General features: G+C 35.0%; 1 protein-coding gene across 1 annotated transcript in view; it reads left to right on the top strand.

Annotated features, from left to right (window-relative positions):
- Positions 1-26,188, top strand: part of FSTL5 (follistatin like 5) — a 253,234-nt gene that overhangs the window by 111,587 nt on the left and 115,459 nt on the right. The window contains 1 exon segment of the mRNA XM_008493813.2: positions 22,540-22,736. Coding sequence (XP_008492035.2) covers positions 22,540-22,736 — 197 coding nt within the window.

Raw genomic sequence — 26,188 nt, forward strand, 5'->3', positions numbered from 1 at the left:
GTGAGACGTGACATGGCACTACAGCACTGCAGTCTCTGACACTGCTGGACCCAGCTGGCATTTATTTATCACATTCCAGCACTGCAACTGTGTGAAATGACATGCTTAGCAGAATGTGTGTGTGTGTGTGTGTGTGTGTGTGTGTGTGAGGAGTGTCACCACAGGCCACATGAACAACCATCAACTGTGATTTGCTGTCCAATATTAGTGAGGTCTGATTATTTGTTGAGTAGCTGAAAACATTTCTACGGAGCCCCCATGAAGAACTGAAATTTCTCCTGTGTCTCTACTGATAGATACTAACTCAGCATTTGAATTCATTGCCTATCTGAGACAAATTGCTTAATCTATTTTAAAAGATCTGTAAACCATGTCAAGCTTTGTCAGTAACAGTTGTTAATATTAACCTAACGCAAAAAACCTGTGCATCTTAGTCCATCTGAACCCACAAAAGATATCCAGTTTAAGTCCCTTCCACAGCTTAGTGGTCATCCAAACACTTAAAATTCATCAATCAGTGGAAACAGGGTGGTACAAGACAAATGCCAACCAAATTAGACAAGTGCCAACCAATGTTTGTGGTTGGTTTTCAACCTGTGTATACAATGAGTAGCTGGAACAATGGTAAGAGTTGCTTGTTCAAATACACAGTTCACATACAACTTTATTCTATGCCTTATTTCAAACTGGCTCTGAAGAAAACCGAAGGACAATAACATGCTGATCAAAAGAATGATTTTTCTACTAGTACTTGAGGTGTTACTTTGGTGCATGGGACTGAACAATTATTAACGAGGATTAGAGTGATGCAAGATTCATTAGAAATTGTGCTGGAGTCAAAGAAAATGCTGTCATCTAGATAGGCTAGATTGGCCTATCCTGCGCCAATAATTTATTTTTGTTATGCTTTGCTTTAAGGTTTAGATGTCACATTCTAGAATATGTCGTGTGAAAATCGAGTGCATGCTAAAATCCCAAGTCATTTTGCTTCACTGTATTGCATATCTTAATATGTAACAGCTACCTGATGATCTTGGGGTGAAAGCACAACTCACAGTTCTCCTCCAAGCAAAACGTAATTTAAAAAGAATGATGTGAAAGCCTAACTTGTGCAGGCAACAGTTATATTTTGAGGCCTGTTCAAGACTCAAAGTTTGAACTCTCTTAGGATCTATGGAACCATCACTGTATTCTGCTCTAGTACTTGGCAAGTACTAGTACTTCAACATTGCTTTCTCTAGAAGCAAATATGTAAGTACATACAGCAGACATACTTGACACAAAAATGTTAATGAAATGTGTCATTCCACTTCATGCATCTTCATGCATGAGGATATATGGACAAAAAAAGTATATGTCATTTAATTTCCATTGCTTAATGTACATTATGAAATGCCATCTTTCAGTTTTCCGATGGGCTTAATATAAAGCTATAGAGAGAAAAAATTCAGTTTAAAAAAATATAGAAGCAGGAAGCTCTTAGTAGATTAGCACTCTTTATGCTTTTAATGATTACTGAAACACAGAATGGTTTGGAATAGAAGGGATCTTAAAGGTCACCTAGTTCCAATTCCCCTGCATGTGCATGAACAACTTTAACTTGACCAGGTTACTCAAAGGCCCATTCAGCCTGGCCTTGAGATCATGTAGTGATGTAAATACACTTGAATTAAAAAATAAAAAATAAGAAAAACCCCAGCCAAATGAATAAAAAAACAACACCCAAACCCAATATGTTTGTACCAGCAAAATAAACGGTTATCACATTTTCAATATGCCCTTTTTTTGCCACATCCTATATGATTTTAGTTACATGGCTGAATTTGTCTGTTCTGCCATCTGTATTTCAAAACACTGTAGTGTGTTGAGGTTTTTTTTCTCAGCCCCTCATTGTAAAGAAAATCTGTTGTTGGTTCTTGCTTGAATACTGTTTCCTAAGCCTTTACAGTACGTCTTGGAACTATACTCAGTCTGAAGTAACCTTTCATTGTATGAGAAGTTAATGATCGGAGCTGATGAAATTCAAGACTATGTTCTTGAAGCACACCTGGCTTTTATATGCCAACTATGTTTGATGAACCACTATGCTAGCTTAACGAGAGAACAAACTTAAAGATTAGTTCATTCTGAGGCCACATTTGTTTCTGAGGATCCAAGGAGAATCCATTCCCGTTTGGTTTGTTGCAGTGGTAATCCTGATGAAATTACTTCCTCAAAAACTGAAAGGAGAACACTTTACAACATAAATGCACAGAAAATAAAATTTAAAATATGTATGCAATTATAATCCAACAGCTGTTGTGTATTCCTTCAGAGGCTTATAGAGACTGTTACACACCTGGGTGTGGATGTTCTCACTGTCTTAAATAGGAATATGGAGATAAAAGATAAAGTGGTTGTTTATCTTGGAGACACTTCCGATTTTTTTTTTTTTTGCATTGTAGTCTGTTTGGAAACATATATTCATCTCTCACATGTCACATCTCATCAAAAGCTAATTACCTCTATCTGTATTGTTTCCAGAATTTTGCCAATCTCAGTTTTATTAGAAAATAATTTACTGTAAACCTTGAGGATGTAGTAGTGCATATATGTATATATACAATTGAGTGCATGTAGTAGTGCATGTATGTATATGTAATTGTTACATGCCCAGGAAGTCCTGCCCACAGTTAGGACTGTAATGCTTATTAAATATTTTCTAATATTGATAAAATGATTTGCAAAATATGGAGGACCCTAGGATTTGTACTGTGAGTAACACAATTTTTAGGTAATAATTTTACTCTAGGAAAGCCTTATTTAAAGGCTGGAGTTTTTTGGTTGGTTTTTTTGTTTGTTTGTTTATGTGTTTGTTTGTTTTGTGGTTTTTGTTTTTACCTTTACACCCAGCTGTTTTATAGCCATTTTACTTCCTTAGTCATAATGTCAGCATTCATAGAATAAATACAAAACAAATACTTAATGTTCCTTGATTCCTGTGTGTCTTAGAATTACAGAAGTCCCAATACCAATTATAAAGAGCAATCACATTTGAATTTCTTTGGGCTGAACAGTCTTGGATCCGTGATCATAACCGAAGAATGCATTTCAACATTTCTTAAGCTTATCAGTATGGATGCTGCATCTTTATCATTTAAGGACTTTTCATAATACTTAGAAAGCTTTGAAGTCATGTAAAGACTAAAACTCTCCTTGAAAAAAGTAATAGAAAATTTATTCATGTATTTTAAAAAAGCTACATTTTTAAGGCATTTTAAGATTAAATCTCACTAATTAAAGATTAAAAAATAAGGTTTATCTATTTATATTCAAACCAGTACTTTTCTAGTACACTTTAGCTATTCTATGCAGTTTTAATAACAAGCTTGTTTGTCCCATTAAGCAGCAGTGATTTGCTGTTTAGCAGCAAATAAACACATTTCATATTGATGTTCAAAGAATGGTGGAAAGATAGGAATAGAGGGATTTTTATTTCTTTTTTTGCTTTCTGCTTTCATTACTTAGTGTATTGCCTTGCAGGCACCTATGCAGGTGGCAAAAGTGAATACAAGGCAATAATCATTATGTTCGTTTACTTTGCCATTTAGGAAACACAGATGTTAACTGTACAATAACAAGGTGGTTCTCACTGTAACAGTCCTGCTGTTAGGTTCTCCTGTTATTGCAGTATGCTCTGGCATGTGTGAGACATTTATTGCTGAGTATTTGTAACTGTATTGGATAACTTCTTTTATTAATATTGTTCTCACACTTTTTACTTACCATTTCAAAACAAAAAAGGAAGTTAGCTTGGTGTATTCTTCATAAGAGATTTCTTATTTCAATTTATGATATTTCATTCTCTAAGAATGTGTTCCCTTGCTGCCATGAACAAGTGTTCCTAACATGCATTTGGAGTAGCAGACATTTTAAGGGTCTCGCCTCTTCTGTTGTTTGTAGCAGTGAATTGCTGTTTGTTACTTTGATCAACAAATACTCATCTTGAATGTTCAAGATTTCCTAGTAATCATGCAGTCATAGAATAGTAGGTTGGAAGGGAACTCTGTAGACCTTGTAGTCCAACCCTTCTGTTGAAGCAGGTTCACCTAGAGCGAGTTGCACAGGGTGGCATCCAGGCAGGTTTGGATATCTCCGGAGAGGGAGACTCCGCAGCCTCTCTGGACAGCCTTTTCCAGTGCTCTTTCTCCTTCACAGTAAAGAAGTTTCTGCTTGTTTTCAGCTGAAACTTCCTATGTTCTAGTTTGTCCCTGCTGTCCCTTGTCCTGTTGCTGAGTACCACTGAGAAGGGTCTAGCCCTATTCTTCTGACAGCTGTCTTTTAGATATTTATAACCATAGATAAGATCCCCTCTGTCTTCTCTTTTCAAAGCTAAAGAGACTCAAATCTCTCAGCCTTTTCTCATAAGTGAGATGCTCCTTAGAAGAAGTCATCCTTGTAGTCTCTCCACTGGACTCTTTCCAGTAGTTCCTTGTCTGTCTTGTACCAGGGAACCCAGAACTGGGTACAGTGTTCCAGATGGGGCCTAACTAGGGCAGAGCAGAGGGTGAGCATAACCTCCCTTGATATGCTGGCTACACTCTTCTTAATGCACCCCAGGATACCCTTGGTGGTCTGATTTATGGTTAAACTTGTCCTCTAGGAGTCCCAGGGCCTTCTCAGCACAGCTGCTTTACAGCATTTCATTGTTGTTGATCACAACCCTCTGAGCTCTCGACATTCAGACAGTTCTCAATCCACCTCACAGTCCACTCATCTCATCCGCACTATCTAAGCTTACCTATGAGGAAAAGTAGTTCTTCTTGAACCTGGGAGCAAAATTGTTTTATTTCTCTGGACAGATGCTTCCTGTATATTTGTAACATTCATCTCTCTCAAATCATTGATACAATTTTCAGAAAGAAAAGATAGTTCCTAAACCCAGAATCATGTCTAGCTATTTTTCTTTTACTTTATTTGTTGTTTTATTTTAATCTCTTTACCAGGTCCACAGTGACACTGATGTTAGATTCTAACAATGCAAACATAATTTTTTTTCTTTTTTTTTTTTTTTTTTTTTAATAAAATGTCAGCAGATGACAATCTAGGACAATCCATGATTCACTGGTGCCATTTTGTAGTTTTATATTTGTATGTACGGATGAGATCTATCTCAACCTTTTCATCAGGTGACAAAGTGTGAGTGAAAACAGTCTCTGAGAACTAAGATTGTCATGACTTCTTTGGTAATAAGCATTTTGCAATCAGACCTACAGTGAAGTTACCAAAATAACTGCTGGTTAAATGTGCCTTACTGTTATGCAATAATGGCATTCATATGCGTGTTTTTTCCCTACTATCAATCATCTTACCCTTGTTTTATTTGAGGCTCTCTGACAACTGCCTCTGTGCAGTGTACTTCCCAGTGCTATCAGTGATTTTGGAACCACAAGGGCTTTCTTGAGGTTAGCTTGCAGGCTGTTGGAATAGCAAGTTATTCACTGGCTGATGGCTTGCTTTTTCAGTGAAAGATATTTTTTTCTTGAAATAACATGTGACTGCACCCTGTATTACTGTCTGAGCTTCAATTAAAACAGTTGTTTGCATTGATTTTTAATTACAATTTATTAATTATTTTAATTCTGAGTTATAAGCAACTCTAGCTATTTTATATTTGTTTTCGTCGCATCAAAAATAGATTGGCTGAAAGGGTTTCAGAAAAATCATGTCCCAATTTGCTGGTTTATATTTAAAAATATTTTTGTCCTTCATGTCATTGTCCTAAGCATCTTTTTTTTCAAAATAATATCTTTGCTTCCTTTGTTGAGTTTCATTAAATCAAAAAATCTGCAAGTCATACTTTTTTTCCAAGTTGTGTGTAAAAGAAGCAGAATTAGCTTGCACTTTTATCTGTTTTTCTTTCTATATCGTTTGGGTCTACCTTGGAAAAATGAAATGGTACTGCATCATGCATTTGGTACTTTCAGGAAAGCTGGATGCTGTGTTTTGTCTTGTTTGCACTAATTGTAATTCAATACAAGTCATGATCAGATTTTATAACAAGTTTATAGAAGGATTTAGCTTTTTAAAATGCAGTTAACTGAGATAAGAGATCTATTTCAATTATTGTAGTAAAAAATAATTAGAATGCTAACATAGCTTTCAAAAGATAAGCTAGATTTATTCAGGATTAATGTTCTAGTAAAATACATTTTTTGCATTGAGCAGAATTCAGGTTTTCAACCCCCACACACTTCTTTAAAACCTCATTTACAGTTCATTAAGTCCAATTTAGCATTAAATACTTCAACTGCTTCACTTCCTATTTTCTTAATTTGTAAATTATTGAAGTTCATAATAAATACAAAATTAATCCTATAGAATTGGTTTAGCTGTAATTGAAAGTAGTAAAATCTATGTTCTTGGAGTGAGATTAGTTAGCTTTTAAGTGGGCTGAAACTCAATTAGACTTGAGATAAGGAATAGGTATCTTCCCACCATCTTAGTAAGAACCATAAGTTTCAGTTTTTGCAAATAAATTCTGCAGTTGTTTTTCTAATAATGTAGCTCTCACTGTGGGCAAAGAACAGAACATGGGAAGCAAATTTGAATTTCTATAGTAGTAAGTGTATGCAACAAATCATTAACTCCACTGAGTTTTTTCAATACACCTTAGAATTTAAAGTAATTCTGTAAACTCTTTCTTCATATGATTTTCTAAGACTATAGAGGTTTGTGGTTCTGAAATTTCTTTATGTGTATCTATGTTTATGTTAAATTACTTGAATGGGTTAAGTAAAAATAGAGTTGTGTATTTGGTCAGGTTTCATTGCCTTTTCATGAGATTGTTATCTTCCTATTAATTTTGTCTACTAAACATAAAAAGTGAAATTTCTACCATTTTCAGCAAATTCAGCAATATTATCATGAGTTCCTGTCTGTGGGAGAGGTGGTAACACTGCAACAACTACTGTTTGTGGGTTTCCTTCTATCTTTTTTCACCTTTGCTCATGAATATAGAACAGTGGAACCAGTTTGTAGGCGTGGAGGATGCTGTGGTTTGTGAGGAGCTGGGACTGCAAGAGACAGTATATAAAGTATATAAACAGGTAGTGGCTATTTTCAGTCTGAGCTTAATGTGTTTTACCATGAATATTTCTACAGCCTTCCTCCCAAGAATGTGAAGTGCTAAGTGTGATGATCAAGGGACAACTGATGTCTTAGCTGGTCCTGTCTGACAAACTAAAACCAAAAGTGTTTACCTCCTTTTAATACATGAGAAGAATGTTCCTAATTTGATGCAGAACTAACCTTTTGTCCACAGCAGAAGGTTGAATTTGCTTTTGTTTTAATTTACGAGTCATACCTCTGCAAAATCCTTCAGCCATCTGCCTTCAGTCAATAAATCCGCTTTTAATTCCCATTGATTCTTATTAGAAAGATGGAGAAAATCCACCCATCTGTTTGATAAACACATTATGTTCACAGGGAGAGAATGTTGAGACTTTTATCACTCTTTGCTTTCGGGGTGGGGTGTATAATAATGTAGAACAATTGCAGTAATCTGTGGAAATGTTCTGTTTGTGCTGCTGAGAGTGTCTTTGCTTATTAATTAATTGAGTAATTAAAAAACAAAATATTATGATACAGCAGCAATTGAGTGCTGATACATGTGTGCAAGATCTCTTGCTTCTGACATGATTAATCATACTGAAGTAAGTAAAACAACTTAGAAAACAAGTCAGAAACTGTCAAGGAAAATTTAGTGGCATAGAAATAGAATGGGGCAAGGGAAAGAAATCTTATTCTATGAATTTGCCTTTTGGATATAAGTTCTTGTAAAAACAAAACTTTTATGTTTGCTGAGCATATTTTTTTTTTAATTTGACCTGATTTTAGTGTCAGATGGCAAAAGAACAGTAACAGAAACCACATCTGTTTTGAAAGCTGCTGTTTAAGCAGCCAGTTCTTGTTGCTGACCAAATATTTCTGTTCTGACAAAATATTTTTCTTTATATCTAACAATATCCTAACGCACACCAAGAAATACCTATATTACATTATGCCTGCTGATATTCTGCTCAGAGGACTGCCTTTGGCAAAAAGGTTACTTTCAGTATTGTGTGATGAGAACTAGCTCTGAAGGAAAATATTGACTACAGATTGTTTCAGGAGGTGATGCTGTGGCAGCATGTGTGGGTGATAAAAGACAACTCAGAGAATTGCCTGAATATGTGAATGTTAAATTGAGATTTTTCTTTGCTGAAAACAATTTGTGTTTGTCAACTCTTGTGATGAGATATACACTATAAAGTTAGTTAATGCTGAGATCTGAGTTTATATTCCTCTATTTGACCCTGTATTCCCATATTTTGGACCAACTCTAGAGGAGGGCCACAAAGATGATCAGAGTGCTGGCACACCTCTCCTATGAAGACAGGCTGAGAGAGTTGGCGTTGTTCAGCCTGCAGAAGAGGCTTGCAGCAGCCTTCCAGTACCTGAAGGGCACCTACAGGAAAGCTGGAGAAGGACTTTTTACAACAGCATGTAATGACAGGACAAGGGGTAATGGCTTTAAAGTAGAAGAGGGGAGATTTAATTGTATATTAAGAAGGAAATTCTTGTGTGAGGGTAGTGAGACACTGGAGCAGGTTGCCCAGGGAGTTTGTGGATGCCCCACTCCCTGGAAGTGCCTCCCCTTGAACACTTAAGGGTTGGATGGGGTTTTGAGCAATCTGGTCTAGGGGGAGGTATCCCTTCCCATGTCATGGGGGTTGGAACTAGATGATCTTCAAGGTCCTTCCAACCCAAACCATTCTATGCATCTATGACCCTTTGCAACAAGCTTTGGAGTAAAGCATCAATAATGTTTTTTGTTCAGCATGAATTTCAGTATATACTTAACTTTAAGAATAGTATTATGTATATATTGAAATACTAGATACCCAGAAATGTTTCTGGTGTTTAGGCTTCAGCAGTACCTAGTGGGAGAGGTTTTTGCTTATGCGCAGAAAAAGTCACTGCTGTGTCCTGTCCCCCTGCCCCCACCTTGCATACTTAATTCTGTCTCTCTGTCCTGATCTAAAATATTTAAAACATTGTGTTTTTGTGTTGTTTTAATTAAGACTCGCTTACTTTTTAAATACCTGTTCTTACTGTTACAATATTCTTTATATATGTTTGGTTTCTCTTAGCCCTGTGTGGAAAAAAAAAAAAAAAAAAGGAGCAATACATTTGTTAATCTGCCTGTGACCTTCAGAGCTCTGGAATTGCTTGGGCTATTGTTCATAACATGCATGGCACATGTGGATTTGTAAATTTATTCTGTGGAGGTTTTTTGCTGTGCTTTTCCTAGTTCTTTAGAACTGTCAGAAGGAAACACCAAATATCATGCCCTCTTAGGATAAAGATGGGGTTTTCAGTTTATAGCCTGAGTGGCTGCTTTCAGCACCTGAAATGCACCCACATCATGACTTGTCATCAGAAGCTTTCAGCTGAGGAAATAAAAAGAGTCAATCAGGGCCAATAAATGGGAAAGATATCTTTAGCAGCAGCAATGTCAGTGCCAATGCCATGATTGTCACCACTTGCCCCTATTAAAAAAGGAGGTGATCTCCCTTTTCTTACAGTCTCATGTCAGGCCTCTTGCAATTAAATATTTTCTGAAATAGATTTTCTTTTACTTTTTTTGGTGCCTTCTAGCATCTGTTTAGTATCAGAGACTGAGTCTGCCAGGATGCCTCAGGGATATTTCTGAAGCCTGGGCACTTGTTCAGGCCAGAAGGACTGTCCCCACCTTCTTTAAGGTCAGATCAGCTTTATCATTAGGAGTGCAGGATGTGAGAAACATGGTAAATCTCTTCTCTGGCACACACATTAATTGAGAATTAAGGTCATTAGAGCAAAGTGCCCTCTTCTTCATGGAATTATTTCTCTAGAACTTAGCATAGGTTAGAATTGGGGGTCACCCCTATTTATCTCAGGTGATACATCCCATAACCAAATGGATTTAAAACATTCTTCAAGAGAATAAAAATTGTACTCTTTGCAGTAAATTCAAGCACTTTATTTTAGTAATTTTTTAGTATTTTAGTAATTTTAGTATTTATTTCAAGCACCTTAGTTAGTAGGTTCATATTTACTAATCGATTTCCACATCCAATATTATGTCTTATCGTATTACTGATACTTTTTTTCAGAAGGACTTGTGACTCTGTGAAACTGACCATGTATCAACATTAGAAAATTAGCTCTGTTTGGTGTATACAATGACAGATGTCAGAATTCATCAGTAAAATTAAGCTAATGCTGAAATAACAGGTTCTCTTTGCTTCAGATGCAAAAGAAGGCCTTTTTTTGGGCATCTTAATAAAAATGATTGGCACACATATGGTACTTTTTATATAGACATGTTCCGTCTGACACTTGTCTTGAGCTATGGTTTGGAGATAGTCATCAGTGTAGTTGGAAGGCAGCTGCCTTACATTACTAAAAAAATATGGTCCAGCAGTCACAGAAAGAAAAAAATTAAAATAAATTGACATGAATTAAATTTCCAATTAATTTAAATTAAATTTAAATGAAATTTCAATTGATTAAATTAATTCAGACTGAAAATCAAATTAATTGAATTGAAATGACAGGCCATTAGTATCCCCAAGCAGCTGGGAGCATGAGCAAGGGCAACTGGCCCAGGGTGACTGCTAGGGGTGTCCCCTACCTCACACATCTTATAAAAAGGGGATGTGGGTAGAGAGGTCCATCTCCCTCTTGGCTTGCTGCTCCCTCTGTTACTTCAGAGGACTAAGCCAAATGTAAGCCTATATACTTAATCTTGGTGTTAGTTTTATTTCATTAAATCTGTTTACATATCAACCTACGGGGCTTCTTTCCTCTTCCTGATCTAACTTCTTGAGTGGTCAGAGCTTATTCAGTGGGAGCAAAAACTGTTTCGGTTTACCCCTGGATATGGGCTGAATGAAGACATAGACATCCTTATTAAAAAGTATTTTTGATGGAATCATAGTTATATTATGTTTGGGTTTGAAGAGACCTTTAAGAGAGTTCCAACCCCCATATAATGGCAGGGACACATCCCACCAGGTTGCTCAAAGCCCTAACTAGAGTTGTTAAGCTCTATCACAAACTTTACCCAAAAAATATAATTGTATAAAAAGAATCTTGAACTTTCAGGGGAGTTGAGTGCAGCAGAACTTTCAGTACATGCTTTATGCAATAACAGCTCAACTGTTCAGAGGCACTTAATTAAACAAAGACTATAATATACTCTGCAAGTTCCTAGAACAAATTGTTTTTTAGGTTAGGAAAATAAACTGGAAGCAATGTATTTCTAATCAAAGTGGCATTATTTTAGAAAAAAAACAGTATCAAAGAAACCTTGGTTATTTTTGAGAAGTGAGATGATGAGAGGAGCTATGTGAAAATTCTGTAATTCTCATGAAGAATTTGTGTTGTAAAACACCTGTCAAGAAAACAGTCAGCATTATGTAATGCCAAATTCCAGTAAGTTTCCGTCCAAATTTTCCAAGTACTGACTCTTTTTGTCTGGAAAAATATCAAGCTTAAAAGCTGAATATATTTTTAGTTGTTGTATATGTGCATCTGATTGGTGGTGTATATGTATGTATTTACATAATCTTCTCTTGGAGCACAAATTCTGTGCCCCTCATAGGTCTTATTTTAGGTTTATAACAAATATTTTTCCAGAAATTCATATGCATGTAATTCTTGCTAAACTTTTAAACTGTGAAATGGAATACAGTCCTAGGTTAGAAATATAGTATAAGAAAAAGCTTGGACTTTATATTTGGGCTTTAACCTTACTCTATATAAAATTATAAAATACTGATGTTTCAGTTAAATTTCAGCTACTTCAGATTCTGGCATTTTTGTTGGCTGTTGTATTGGTTTTGTTTTTTCTAAAAACATTGTTTTTTAAAGTAAGTCTCATCAAATTATACCATTTCTTTCCTAAATAATAATGGAAAAGATAGCTTTAATTTCTTGTTTAAATTTTGGTAAAGCTCAACTTGAATATAGGCTCCCCACTTTGAGAGACATTGGTGTTTTAAGTTAGTGATAATCAGTAGACATTATTTTTTGAAGTGTGTGAAGGATTGTGTCTAGTCATACAACATTAGTATGAAATTGAATAGAAAAAGTATGTAAGTCTATGAATAAGGACATTTCCTCCTGAAGATTGTGCTGAACGGAATGCTGCAAAGTAAAGCTTCAGTTGCAATAAAACAAAGCTATGAACTTCATAGCAAGTGGTGAAGAGCTGAGGAGTCATTTTTTAGATGTTTTTCTGCATTAAAGCATAAAGAATAAAGATATAGGGCTGTACATACAGACAGTAACATCTTTGAAACAATTACAAGGTCATTGGGCTTTTTGTAGCTGTCTAGAGAAAGCTCTGACTTCAACATTTATTTCATCATAGTGAAGCTAGAGTAAAATTACTGTTCTGCTACCTTCTCTAGGTAGCCTTTTCTGTGACTGTGAAAGGAAACAATGATCCAAATTCTGTTTAGGGATGACTGGTCAAAATGCATTTGTGTACAATCCCATAGCTTTGCAAGATAGACAAGATATTTCTAAAAGCAATGGCTGGTGAGCTTATGTAGGCGTAGCACTTCTGTATCTTTTGATTTGCACAGCTCTAACTTCAAGGATTATTACGGGCAAAAAAATAATTGTGCGTGATGGCAAATTATTGTTAAAAGAATACAGAATTTTTTAATACAAAACCTTCCCAGCAGGTATTACCAATGTGTGTGATTCTCACAATACTTTACCCTCTCCTCATCCATCATGTAATAATATTGCAAGACCTGTGATAAGGTGTGTCATTACAAAGTGCTAAGCAGCCATGTTTACAATACTTAAACCCTTCAAGGATATCTAAGGGTGTTACTGGTACCTGTCTTTGTAGCACAATGCTGTCTTTTCTCACATCACCTTTTTTAGTTCCTGGAACAGTGAATTAATCATGTAGAAATTTAGAATAAATGACCTGGTAACTTGAAAATAAGTGGGGCTGCACACAGGTTTCAACAAGGTTTCTGATTTCACCTTTTGACATTGTCTTTCCAACCATAACTTAACAGTTTCTAATTTATTTCTTTTTTTTAACCTCAAAATATTATTTCTAGCCTACACTAAATACACTAGAGGAGCACTTAACCTGGAAGTGATACTTTAAAGTAGGATTTAGCAGCCTGATCACGGCTAGTGCCAGACCCATATGGTTGGGCTAACATTCTGGCAAATTGCATGCTCCTTTGCTTGAGTTACAATTTGTCCTGGTTTGGGCCAGGATAAAGGTGATTTTCTGTTTTGTACTTTTGCTTTTAGCTAAGTCTCTTGTAAGTAGTTGCACTTGCTGAAATTAACAGCAAGTTTCTCAGACAGTGTGTGCTTCTAGGACTGATAACACTCGATGTTTGTAATTACTGCTAGAGACTGGTATGCAGAGCCACGGACACTGCTCAGCTCTGATGAGAACATTTTACTGTCCAGGAGGATAAAGAGGTCCCACCTGCAGCCCTCCTTTGGGGGGGAACGGACAAGATAGATGCCAGAATTGACCAGAGTATTCCATCCCATATACATCATACTCAGTATAAATTTGAGGGATCACGAGGGCCAAGCCATGATTTCCTGATTCCAGCTTCCGGCTGCCTGCCCTTCCTGCCTTTCCTGTTTCCCTTCCTTCACCCAGCATCCTGGAAGGATTCCATCCATTCGTCTGCCTGTGGTCCTGATCCGTGCCAGCCCATATCTGTGTGTTCCTGCCTCCAGTTCCCGACTGCTGCCGAATCCAGGAGTCCAGCCTGGACTTTCCCAAGGCTGCCCTGCAGCCTCGGTGGTGATGTGAGAGTTATTGGGGAAAAGGGGGGAGGAATGTGCTTTCCATTTTCCTGTATATTTGTATATATTTAGTAATTTTTCCTATTTATCATTACTGTTTCATTAAAGTTGTGTAGTTCAGTTTCCAACCCATTAGTCTCTCTCCCTTATTCTCTCTCCTTTCTTTATCAAGGAGGAGAGAGAGATTAATAGAGAGCATCTGTTACTCGGTTTAATTGCCGGGCCAGTGTTAAACCGTGACACGATTTATAAATCTTCTTTTCCTCCTGTTGCCAGCATATTCCCAAGCATCTCTGTGGGAAGGGTGAAGAAAGCAGAGAACAAGTACAGAACTATGAGGCTCAGCCTGGGAAGCTGTATTTATGTCTCTTCCTTTGGCCAGCTAAAATCAAGTTTTATCACTTACTGACCTTAGTCCACTGTAGCTCAGATATATATGAATTGCTTTAGCTTATACTGAAATTGTACCTCAAAGGTGAATAACCCTGTACAATGCAATTTTTTCCCCGCTTTTCTTTCATTATTTCTGGTTTTAAAAACCCCACACAAACTTCTTTGTATTGACCTGACAGTGCAGAGAGTCTCAGGACTTGCTTGGTCTTTCCTTGGCCTGAGCTAATTTTACTTGTTTCAAAAATTACCTGGTGGTCAGATGACTATTGCCTACCCTGTTTACCTCTGTCAAAACCAAATATGAATTATTTATGCTTAACAACATTTTATTGCAACTGAGACTGAGTAAAGTTTTTTTCATTTTCCTACCTATTACCAAAAAGAAGCAGGTTCTAATAGTGAAACTTAAAAACAAACCCAAGCAGAGAGGGAGGAGGAACCTCTCACCTGTCTTCATATCCCTTCTGATTATAGTCTCAGAGTGCTCTTGAATCCTTACAGCCTTTTACCCCCACTCTCCCTGAGGTATACATTTGAGGCTTAAGCTACTACAAAAAAAAAACTGCAATAGATGTAAGCATAAGATAGATATTTCAAGAAGAGACTAGGAAGGTTTTTGAAGTAATATTTCTGCATTGTTTAGGCCTTTGATTTAACTAAAAACTGGGCTATTTTCTTAAAATATGAATAGGAAAACCAATAATTTTTTGTTGAATATGAACCTGTAAATATTGTGCATCTTTGGAAAGCCCTTGGGAAAAGAACCCATGTAATTTTTATTTTATTTTATTTTAAATAAAAGAAAACCCTCTGAAGAATGCCTTGGAAGGAAAAGCAGACCCCTGCATAGATTTATGGCTAAGCTTATCATCCCATAGGATTTTCCATCCCTGCTGGATTTGGAATACTTTTTAATATTTTTAGTTTAGGTGTTGTTTGGGCTTTTTTTCAATGTAAGCCTGTAGCATTTCATAGCTTTCATAGGATCACTCTCGTTATTTCAAGTAAAAAAAAATTTAAGCCCTGTGGGAGGAAAACTAACAGCAATGTTAGGGTAAACTCCACTAGGGGGGGAAGTAATATGCTTCATTAAATTTGTCTCAACCTTCATTTTTAGCAATGCTTGCCTTTGAGCCACACTCCTTTTTTTTTTATTATTTATTTATTTGACCATCTTATTAATGTTCTATATGAATTTTTACTTATGGAATAGAAGTTGGGGGTTTTTTCTATTTATGGTAAAAACAGAAAAACAGATCTGAAAGCTTGAGCTGCATACAAGAGGACATCAAGCTAGTGAATAGGTAATCTCTTCAGTGCATACTGGGAAGAGAAGAATATTATGCTTGCTAAAACCTAATATATTAGAGAAATTTTTTTTTTTGCTTTTTTTTTTGCTTTTTTTTGTGTGTGGTAGAATACCTTGAGGCAAGCATCTAGGGAATTTTGAGAAGTGATATCGCTGGTTGAAACTGATGTCCATTTATCAGTTGTTTGAAGGCAGGATCGGTCCTGTAGAAGAGTTTTGACTTTGCCATTTATGTGCTCTGGTTATAATGTATGTGATGCTAACATGCACTGCAAACAAGCCAAACATTCAGTGTTTTCTCAGCAATGGAAAATGATGTTTTGATCATTATTGTCAACCTGCTTAGCGTTCAAATGTCATCTTGGGGGTGAAGGTTTGTATGACCTATTTTCTTCTGTCAAGATATCTGTGATATTTAACCACTCTGCATTAGCAAGTAGAAGCCTCCCTACACCACTAACATAAATGCTGATTTTGGTGCTTTTCTTAATTTCCTAGTTACTTTTTAGATAAATCAATCTCACTGCAGAAATATTTTTCTAACTAGTCTGGAAAAAAAAAATTGAAACAACATAACCCAACTTTCTATTTTCTTAATGCAAACTAGATTCAATTTTTAATGGTATTTAACATAAATGGTATATCTTTAAGGGCAATCAGAATAATTATTTTCTAATAATTATTTTAGCACTGTGAATCTGTTTATCTGTCTCTAGAGAAGATGATACAGCAGACTTGTAGTTATTGTGTAATTAACTAAAATGATAGTTTTGAAAGTTCAGAACAGTTAAGAGCATTTTAACTGGTGATATTTGAGGAAAGAGAAAAATTATTTCTTATTTGCAAAGTGAAAAGATAGCTGTGAAAAGACAGCTTCAGTTCTATTTTATATATCAGCTGTGGTAATCACAAGCATTTTCTTGTGAACAGATCCAACTTTTCATATTTTTGTGCCTGTCTGTTGGTGGTAGGGTATGTTTATGCATATATTGCATATAAATAAACAACACTGTCTTGAAAGCTCTTTACAATTTTTGTTGTTCCATATACCTGTTTACACAGAAGAACTGAAGAACTCAAGTCCTAATGCTGAAATCTGACAGTGATGCTGAATATATCTTTAGATAATTCTATATACTACAGAATAAGACTTGAAGCATCCCATGCGCTGACTGAGTGCTAAATTAGATTTAAAGATAAAAGCCAAACTCAGAGAGATCAAAAATGTTAACTAATTTTGTTTTAGGCACTCGGATTTCTTAAAGCTGGGCAGCTTCTGGGTTAAGGTTTACAGCTCTAAACTCTCATATTTTAAAAAAATTGTAGAAAATTCTCAGCTTTTATTTAAAAACTAGCTGCGACAGGAAAAGGTTTTGATGTTATTCTCTCTTTATCCAGGAATTTTTATTGAAAAAGAGTGGCTTTGGGTGTAAAGCCCTCCTCCCTGCCCCTTCCAGCCTTAGGTCCAAACATGAAGCGTTAGGTCTGTGGATAAGTGAGATTGCCTCTATTTAATTTCAGTTCCAAGGCTTCAGTGAGGAGAGTGGAGAATAAAGGTTTAAACCGTTGAGCTCTAGATTTGGAAAATATAGAGTTTGATATCGGAAAATAAGATATTTTGAAATGATACCTGAACCTGGAGTTTCTTTCTGATAAACCAAAAGCAATTTTGTTATTTTAAAAGGTTCCTTTATCTGATAGGGTTACGAGTGAGATTACAACTTCAATGTTCCATCTATAAAGACTGGATCCTGAAAAATAGCTGGCTGGATGAAGACCTTCAAGTTGTCTTTTTTTTAATGTTTGAAATTGAATTGTTATCACACCACAGCTGTAGTGACTTCTTCATCCTGTGTATGGGGGTATCTGAGTACACATAAATGTACATTTGCATATCTACTGGTTTATATGTGTGGTTATATATGGATGTCATTTTGGATTAATTTCTCATTATTGTTACATGGAATAAAATTTGTAGAGATGAGTTTTGGCTGAATAGGTTGTTCTGGGTATGTTCTGGGTATGTAGCAGGGTGACTGTAAACTTGCTGCTTGTGAGGCCTATTCAAGTTCAAAAAATCTGATTCATGACTATATCTGTTTTGGAATACTTAAAACTGTTCATAAGTGGTATGAAAACTAATTGTTATTTCTGGGAGAACCAAATTTATTTTAGTTTTGAAGGTAAAAATGGCTTTGTGGAATCCACTTGTCTTGTATAGATACAACTTAACTCACAGTCCTAAAATTTCTAAAAAACCAGTTGTATCCGGCAGCTGATAACATTTGTGGAGAATGAGTCTCCATGAATATTAATGATTACATAGCTCTCTGACATGCATTATTGCTGCTTCAGAGATGCTAAGGCAAGGAAAGGTGAAAACTGAGAACAGGTATCAGATAGTTTGTCTTTATTGCATTTTTAAATTATATGGTCTTTATTTCCTCCTTTATGTACACTGATATTTTTCCAAAAACTATGTAATACAAAAGTCTGGTATATGAATTTCAATTTAAGGAGTGACTCCAAACTATTATCTCAGGTGGTTCTTCAATGTTTTTCTGCAGGTGTTAAAGATAAATGTGTATATTTGTTTGCCAAGTAGTCATATATAACTAGTTAATTTTGATATATGTTTTTCTCTTGTAAATTAAGTAAGACTTAAATTGTCAAATGCAACTTTTTTCTCTGTATTATGGGCAGTCTAGGAGAAAAATTGCTCTCAAAGTCTAACTTTCAGTCAGCCATTTCGTATGTAATGGGAAATGCAGCTTCAAAACTGTTGTACTGAATGGAAGGAAACGGCATAGTACTTCCACTTTTCTAATATTTTTGAGTTTGAATTAAGTAAGCCCTAGGTCTATCACTACTTCAGATATTGCAAGATACAGGACTGGAAAATCAAACTTTGATTCCCATGTGTTTGTTTTCTCACTTTCTGTTTTCTCCTAGGGTTGCATAGACAATGTCAGAAAGCTTGTAAAACACAATCATCGTGGAAGTTTCTGTTGTTGTTGTGGATTTTTGTTTGTTTGTTTGGGGGTTTTTGGGGTTTTTTTGTGGGTTTTTTTGACAAAATTTGCTGTGTAGTAGAATTGTTCCTTTCCATAAATTAAGACAAACAAAACTGACCAACCAACCAAAAAGAAAACCAACCAGAAACAAAAAAGAAAAAAACCCCAAAACCACAAACCCAAGACAATACAAGATTTGTTATTATAGCTTTCTAGTAATTTTTCAGAAATTATTTATTTGTGTTGGAAGCCTAGTTCACAGATGGATAGAAAAAAAGTACCAGAAAACTGAATTAACTTAGTAAATTAGGCCCATCATGTAAGTTACTCTTTCATTTATGTAATTTTACAGAATTTAGCAGATCTCCTCAGAACTAATATAACTGCAGATTATTCCCTCTAGTTTGTATTTCTCAGTCACTTTAAGGATAAGTTACTTTTCATCACTGTAAAAGTTGTCATACTTAATCCCATTTACCACTGAGAAAAAATTTCACAAGTAATGCTTTATAAATTAGAACATTAATAAAGCAACTCCTGAGTTTTATGTTTTGCTTCTACTCCAGCAAGGAGGGAGGTCTCCTGTAAACAGAGCCTCTTTCTTGTAATTTAAACATCTGCTCGACATTTCCTCGAATATTACAATAAAAGACACTCATGACAATGAGATAGGAGGGATTTCCTAAGCAGACAGCAGATTTGTTAATGAAACTGAGGACTGTGTTGATCAGCAGTGTCTCACTGCTTTCATAGGATCCCCTTATCTGTCAGTAGCATCCATTGATTGTGTTTCTCCTTGTGTTCAAGTATATGAAGTCTTTGGTGTAAAGACTACTTTGAATTATGTATAAAATGAAAACATTTTAATGTAATATAGCTGTGTAAACCTGTTTTACCACAGCTGTAATTAGCTTTGTTTATAAACTGAAGGTTCATCTGTTACTAGCCTAAAATCGGTTGTTAGAATTCATATTAAGATTTAAAAGGTGAGTGTTAGATGAAAATGCAATAATTATATTACTACAGATTATTTGCTGAACATAATGATGACTAAAGCAGTAATAGGAAAAAACTGGATTTAGACATTGGGTTGGAATTACTATACAGAGTTCAGGCTTTTTCTGAAGCGCTGAGTTACCTCCACTTCTGTAAGTATGTATTATAAGTAACAGATAATAAATTTCTGCCCATTGTCTGCCCAGTTTTTTAACAACTAGTGTTTGCAAGTGACAGTTTGCACCTACCCAAACCTCTGAATATTTGTACACCTCCCATGATTTATCAAATTGATAAGCAATTTATTTGACCTCCAGACACAGTGTAACAAGTTATTTTTGTATTACTTATTATGATATGTCATCAACAATCATCAAGAAACCCCCGAACTCCAGGGCAACAGAAACCAAAGTACTTATTTGTAATGTGGTTTTTTTTCATAAGGTAATTTTAAGATACTGTTGAGTACTGTCAATGCATTAATTAAAAAGAATGGTACAGAAGTTTCCTCCTTCTGGAAAAATATAGAAATCATTTAGAAATGTGATATATAAATGCTCTTATGTGACAATTATGCTTGTTTCAGGAGCTCATGCTATGTTCAAAAGAAATGCTGTAAAAAGTAGTGTTCTTCCTTCTCTCTGAATTGGCATTTCAAGAGAACACATGAATTCATTGATCCTTAAACTTTAGATCTAAACTGAATGTCTAAACTGCATTAAAATGTTTTTAATGGACTGTGATTGAACTTAATTTAAAAAAATTTCTGTAGATTTATACTATGTATCATGTTTCCTGTGGAAATCTTTCTGTAACCCATGAAAAAGTTGTCCAAATTAAATAAATAAATAATCTTTAGTATTCCAATAAGCCTTGACAACTTTGTAGAGGTGAAAACCTAGATTCAGTTCTTGATCGAACCTTAAAGTGACAGGCAGAGGTAAAAAACCGGGAGGTGGTTTGACTCTTTTGTTTATTTTCCATTTCTTTTTCAGTCACGTAGCAACTCATCAAAGATACTGTGAGAACTCCAGAATTTAATTTATAATGTTGAGAAATAATCTGCTTTAATTATGTTGTATATCTCTACAGTTTTAAAGTTGCTGTTTGATCAAAGATTTACAGGGAACAAAATCTGGACACAGTAACTAGGTCTGGGCAAGTAATCTATCCAAGAAACAGGATTTATCTGTACCCCTGCCAGGAGTAAAATGATAGGTTTCAGCTGCACCAGAGTAAAAGTTTCTATCTGAGGATAGCATAGCCAGAACAGTTTTCTAGGAAAGATGAGGATGATACTTGCTTTTTTGGCCCAGCCTTTGGAGTTCAGCCAAATAAATCAGAGTATGTTAAAGTGCTTTCTTTACTCTCCACCACCTGGAGCCTGCATTCATTCAGATGGAAAGGTTTGCTCCCTGCAGCTCTAGAATGGCTGAAAGGAAACAGCTTTCCCTACTATTTCTGCATTAGACCCCTTAAAAGCAGTCATGTAGAACTTTGCTCTTACAAGTTGTATACCCCAAGTCTCCATGAATCTGACAGATAACAGCAGATATGCAAATACTGTGTGTAGTTTAGCCTGTAAGTCAAGTGCAGTTTAGTTTTGTTTATTTTTGTTAATTCAGTTGTGGTTTTCAGATAGCTACATAGCAGGCAGTGGCTTTTAGAAGGAAAAAAAAAATGCTAAGTTGATTCCCAAAAAACATTCTGTCTACTTCCACAGTTTAACTTCAGTCACAGGAGCCCTCCTCCTTCAGATCTGAATCTCACTAGTATAGTGAGAAACAGTTAGGAACTATTTCTCCCTTTGCCTTTTGAAGTGGTGGAGGTACAGTCAACATGATAATTATACCATTAAATACAACAAAATTATAAATTAGACATTTCTTGAGTGAGACCTACATGCAAAACAAAACAGTTGCTTATGAAGCTTCTGTGACAAATAATTGTCATCAATACTTCTGTCTTCATTATAGAATCAAAAAGAATGTCACACAGCATTCTTTGCTAGCCAGTGTATTGCTTTAGCCTTGAATTCACTCCTTTAAGTAGTAGATAACTGTAAATACGTGTTCGCAACAAATACATCATATTTTGCTGGTCCACTCTTACATATCTCAAAAAAATCTTTTGAAATGCTAAGGTGATCTTAATAGCCACAAAAACTTCTAATTCATTTCTCTGTTAAATTTGAAGTATAAAGTAACTGATGTAAGAGAATATCAGATGTATGTTATATTAGGCTTTAGTTTAGCATAAGTTGTGACTGTAATTGCTATATGCAGGACATTTACTTTATCAATTTCTTCTTTATAGGAGTAATGATAATGATAAGAATAAACTAGATCTTTTCAAAGATATCTTTTCCCCTGGCAATCCCACCTTTTATGTTCAAATTTGGGATGTCCAGTAGTCAAAAAAGGTAGAGCTAGTTTACAAACATGCAAGTATAATTTCTGTTTTCTGAAGTTAATTATTTCTACCGAATATATTCTTTATAATGTATTGTTTTCTATTGTATTTGCAGCTATTTTACTACCTATATTAACTACTTATATTTACTACATTGTAGTACTCACTTTATGAATGTTTATATTATATGCTTTACCAAAGATAATGCTTGAGATGCAAATTTCAGGATTATCTAGATGGAAAAAATATAGGCTCAGAAGCTGTTAAGATTACCTTTGCTTCCATAAACACAATATTTAACTCAACAGAAAGCAGCTAGAAGTGCAGGGGTTTTTTTGGCCTTAATCTGAACCAGACAGGGAAATGATATTAATCAAATTGCTACAGAACTCATTCCTTTCCTCATAAAACCAGCCCCGTCGCTGTTGTCATAAGAAGTTAGTTCTCTCTGGTTTTCTGCAATTTCTATTTCTTAACTTGCTATTAAACTCTTAATAGGAAATGAAATTAAAAATAATATTGTTTTGTGTATTTTTTTACCAGGGGATAAATGTAAACCTACTGAATACACCAAAGTGAAAAATATGTTACTGGATATACAGAATCGGAGATATCTTGCACAGTCAAAAGATAAAACCATCGATGAAAAAATGGCTTTAAAGAAACTTCTTGTAGATCAAATGTTTAAGTATTTTGATTCAGACAACAATAGACTTGTGGACTCTAATGAATTATCTCAGGTAAGATATGTATTTTGTTTACGTTAGCACAGAAGCTAGTCAGTTGTTTTTGTGAGGACCTACACACATGGCATTTTATATCTTAAGAAGCTTTAATTTTAGAAAATATACATGAGTCGCTATGGTGAAAAATGTCATTCAGGAATATTGGAAAAGCTGATCTATTCAGAAATTCTGCAGTTAATATTTATAAATTTGCATACAGTGCTTTGGGAAATACCTTAGGGGGTTAGAACACTGTAGGTTGCTTTGACTGTGAGTTGTTTTATTATCCATAGTGTGCTATCATAATCTAACTATATAGGTGTTTATTAGAAGCTGAAATTTTTATTTGTAGTACTGTTATACAAAATAAATATTATTGCTTTATACAAGCTAAGGCTTGAGTATTACAGATGTAGTTTTGACTGGGAGTCTCTAAACAGCAAGCTACAACTGTTTTCAAATCCAAACCAGTCACCATTTCTCTAGTAGGCATGACAACACTAGCTTAGAAGACACTACTTAGAAGAGCTAATTCTATTAAAATTTACTTTCCTTTACTAGATATTATAGAAGCCCATGTTTAAGAAACCAAATTATGGCTCACCTATATTAATGAATATAATACTAGTCAGATACTTAAAAACTCAAGAAAAGTGTGATTGTCAGATGCCACTAATAATAATCATATATTTTAAGTTTGCTGGCAGTGTTACAAAATCTTTAAAGGTAATATATATAATACCTAATGTCTTAGGCTGGGATTATCATTTCCATGTAGTTAAATTCTAAAATATTAGTGGCATTTTCCAGGATAAGAGGCTGTATGCAAATATAGGTATAATTTTATGTTTTGCAAGAGACATAATGAGCCAATCTGTAGCTCTCAGAAGTCTACCTTCAGTCAATTTGAACAGAGAATTAAAAAGAGAAACTATACCTGTTTCTCATGAAGCCTTCTGGGTACCAGAAGGTTCAGCTGGGAACATTTGTGTCTCTTTCGCGTGAGAAAAGGAAACACTGAATCACCTTTGTGAAACACAAAATGGTGTGCAGCTTTGCATTTAAGAACCCAGCTCCTTTATAAACTCAGTATTTGTAAATTTTTGCTTTCATTTGATAAAGATTTTAGTCTATATATTTACTGAGAACAAACCAAGTATTGGGACTAAGTTCTCTCAAGACTTAAAATAGGATTACAAATTAAAATTACTCAGAGCAATGTCTTCAAACCAAATGTTTTGTTTTTCAGAGAATTATCTGTGACTGTTGAAATCCCTACAGTTTTTTATCTTTCTGTGACTTAGCCCAATGCATGTGTTTGTTTTCTGTTGAGCATAAAAGCTTGATATATCAAAATTGTTTTGCTGGGTGGGATTAAACTCTGTCTTCTCCCCTTCGTGTATATGATAGATATCAGCATTTCTAAAAATTGCAATTGCTCTAAGAGGAGAAAAGAAACAAAAAGACCTAATCTTGAATACCCCATCCTGAAAGTACTGATTTATAATGTGATAGGTCTCTGGCATTGAGGGAAGGCTGGGTCCATTTACTTTCTTCAGAATGTGATTATGGAAGGGTGATGGAGCAGTGTTAAAAAGGTGATCCCTTAAAAAGGGATGCATTTTTGTACTCTTGAAAATATTGTCAGGATTGGGAGAATTTTTCCCAGTTATATTCATAGTACAGCCAAAATTTTGAAAACTACAGACCTGTTATATATGATAGTGCTTGTCTGCATTTTAAATTTAATCACATTAATGGCATATGAAAAATAACATATTTTTTCTGTAAGACAACAAGGACTCTTGAAGTTAATTTACGATCGTATGAATGTTGAACTTCAGTTTTTAGTGCATCTTAAATTTTACATCTCGCTGTGCAATGAGTGCAGTTAGGGTCTTGGACTGGATTTTGTTCTCCTTTGACTTTTTTCACTGCTGGATGAATTTAGTATTCATGTTTCCAAACACTATATTGGTAAGCCAGCTGTGGCTGAATTTTTAAAGCACTTACTGGTGAAGTCAACCTGTTTGACCACTGTGTTTAAACAGCTAGATATTAATCAGACAGACTATCTACTCTTTTAAGAGTGATAAGCAGAAATACGCAGAATTTTCATCATCTCCATTGCCTGTGCTCTAACATAAATGCAACACATCTGCAATATTTCTAGTAAAGCATAGTGGTTTCCTTGGAGTGGGTTTTTGGGGGGTTTTGTTTGTTTGTTTGTTTGTTGTTGGTTTTTTTAAAAATGTGCTTTGAAAAAAAATAAATTAATCCAAAATAAAGGAAGATAATTGAAGCTTTGATTACTCAGTTTACAGACTCACTTGTTTATTTTCTATGTTATGCAAAAACAAACAGGAATTTTACACAGTTATAAATGGAATGTCAGAGTTTCTATCACGGTAAATTTCTTGATTACTCTATATTCTTATTATTGTGCAGAAGAGAAAAAACACTGGAAATGCTATGGAGAGACATGGGAACAAAATGTTTTTTCCAGTATTGAATGCAGTTATTCCTGTATGGTGGAACTGCCATTTAATGAACAGTGATCCTTTTCTGGCTGCCAGCAGTGAAAGACACATAAGCTCTAAGATAAATAAATTCTTCATCTTCCTCAACAGTGAAATTCAAGTTCCTTCTGTGTGAAAGTGAAATGATCTAGACCTGAATAGACTTAGAGATATTTTCCTTATATTTATTATTTATACTATTCAGATAAGAAAGCAAAAAGTTATAGAAAAAAGAAATTACATAGTATGGAAGCAAGATGAATTTATAGAAATAATTTTTCCTCTTCAGTTCCTGTTTTTTAATGATCTACTCTGGAGTAAAAAAATTTAGCATCCTTATTCATGGACTAGTACCTATCATTTCAATACCTGGATACATTTCTGTTATTTACCAGTTAACAGAGAACAGATGAAAATATGTTACACTTTTTGTGAAAACTCATCCTTACTTCTGCATTTTATTTTGAGATTTTCTCAGTTTAAATGAATTTCAGTTAGTGAGACCAAAAACAATGAAGAAAGCCAAATGAACCACTCACTTTCAGGAAACTGCACTAAGTTGATCACTGTTTTCGGTAATGACGATTGAAAGTTCTGGGAACTACTGTAAGATTAAACATATACCATTTTTACATATCAATTTAGTATGCTGCAATTGCAGGTGGCATTGGAAATACAGTTTTCTCATGAAATGTAATGAACCTTTGAGTAGTGTTACATATCCACATGAGTTTGTAGGTAAATACACAAGGCTGGTGTATGTGCATGTATGTATAACATCTTTACATAAAACGACAATTCTAAAGCTGTAATGTAACACTGAAAACAAAACAGATTAAAAATAGTAAATTAAGTCTTTATGGCTATGTTTAGGTTTGTATGCTAATCTGTAGGTCTCAGAAGCACACCTTAGATGTGTAGAGCTGTAGCTATAAACAGCTTTGTTAC

The sequence above is a fragment of the Calypte anna genome, chromosome 4A (assembly GCF_003957555.1).
Source record: "Calypte anna isolate BGI_N300 chromosome 4A, bCalAnn1_v1.p, whole genome shotgun sequence".
In the NCBI taxonomy this organism is placed as follows: Eukaryota; Metazoa; Chordata; class Aves; order Apodiformes; family Trochilidae; genus Calypte; species Calypte anna.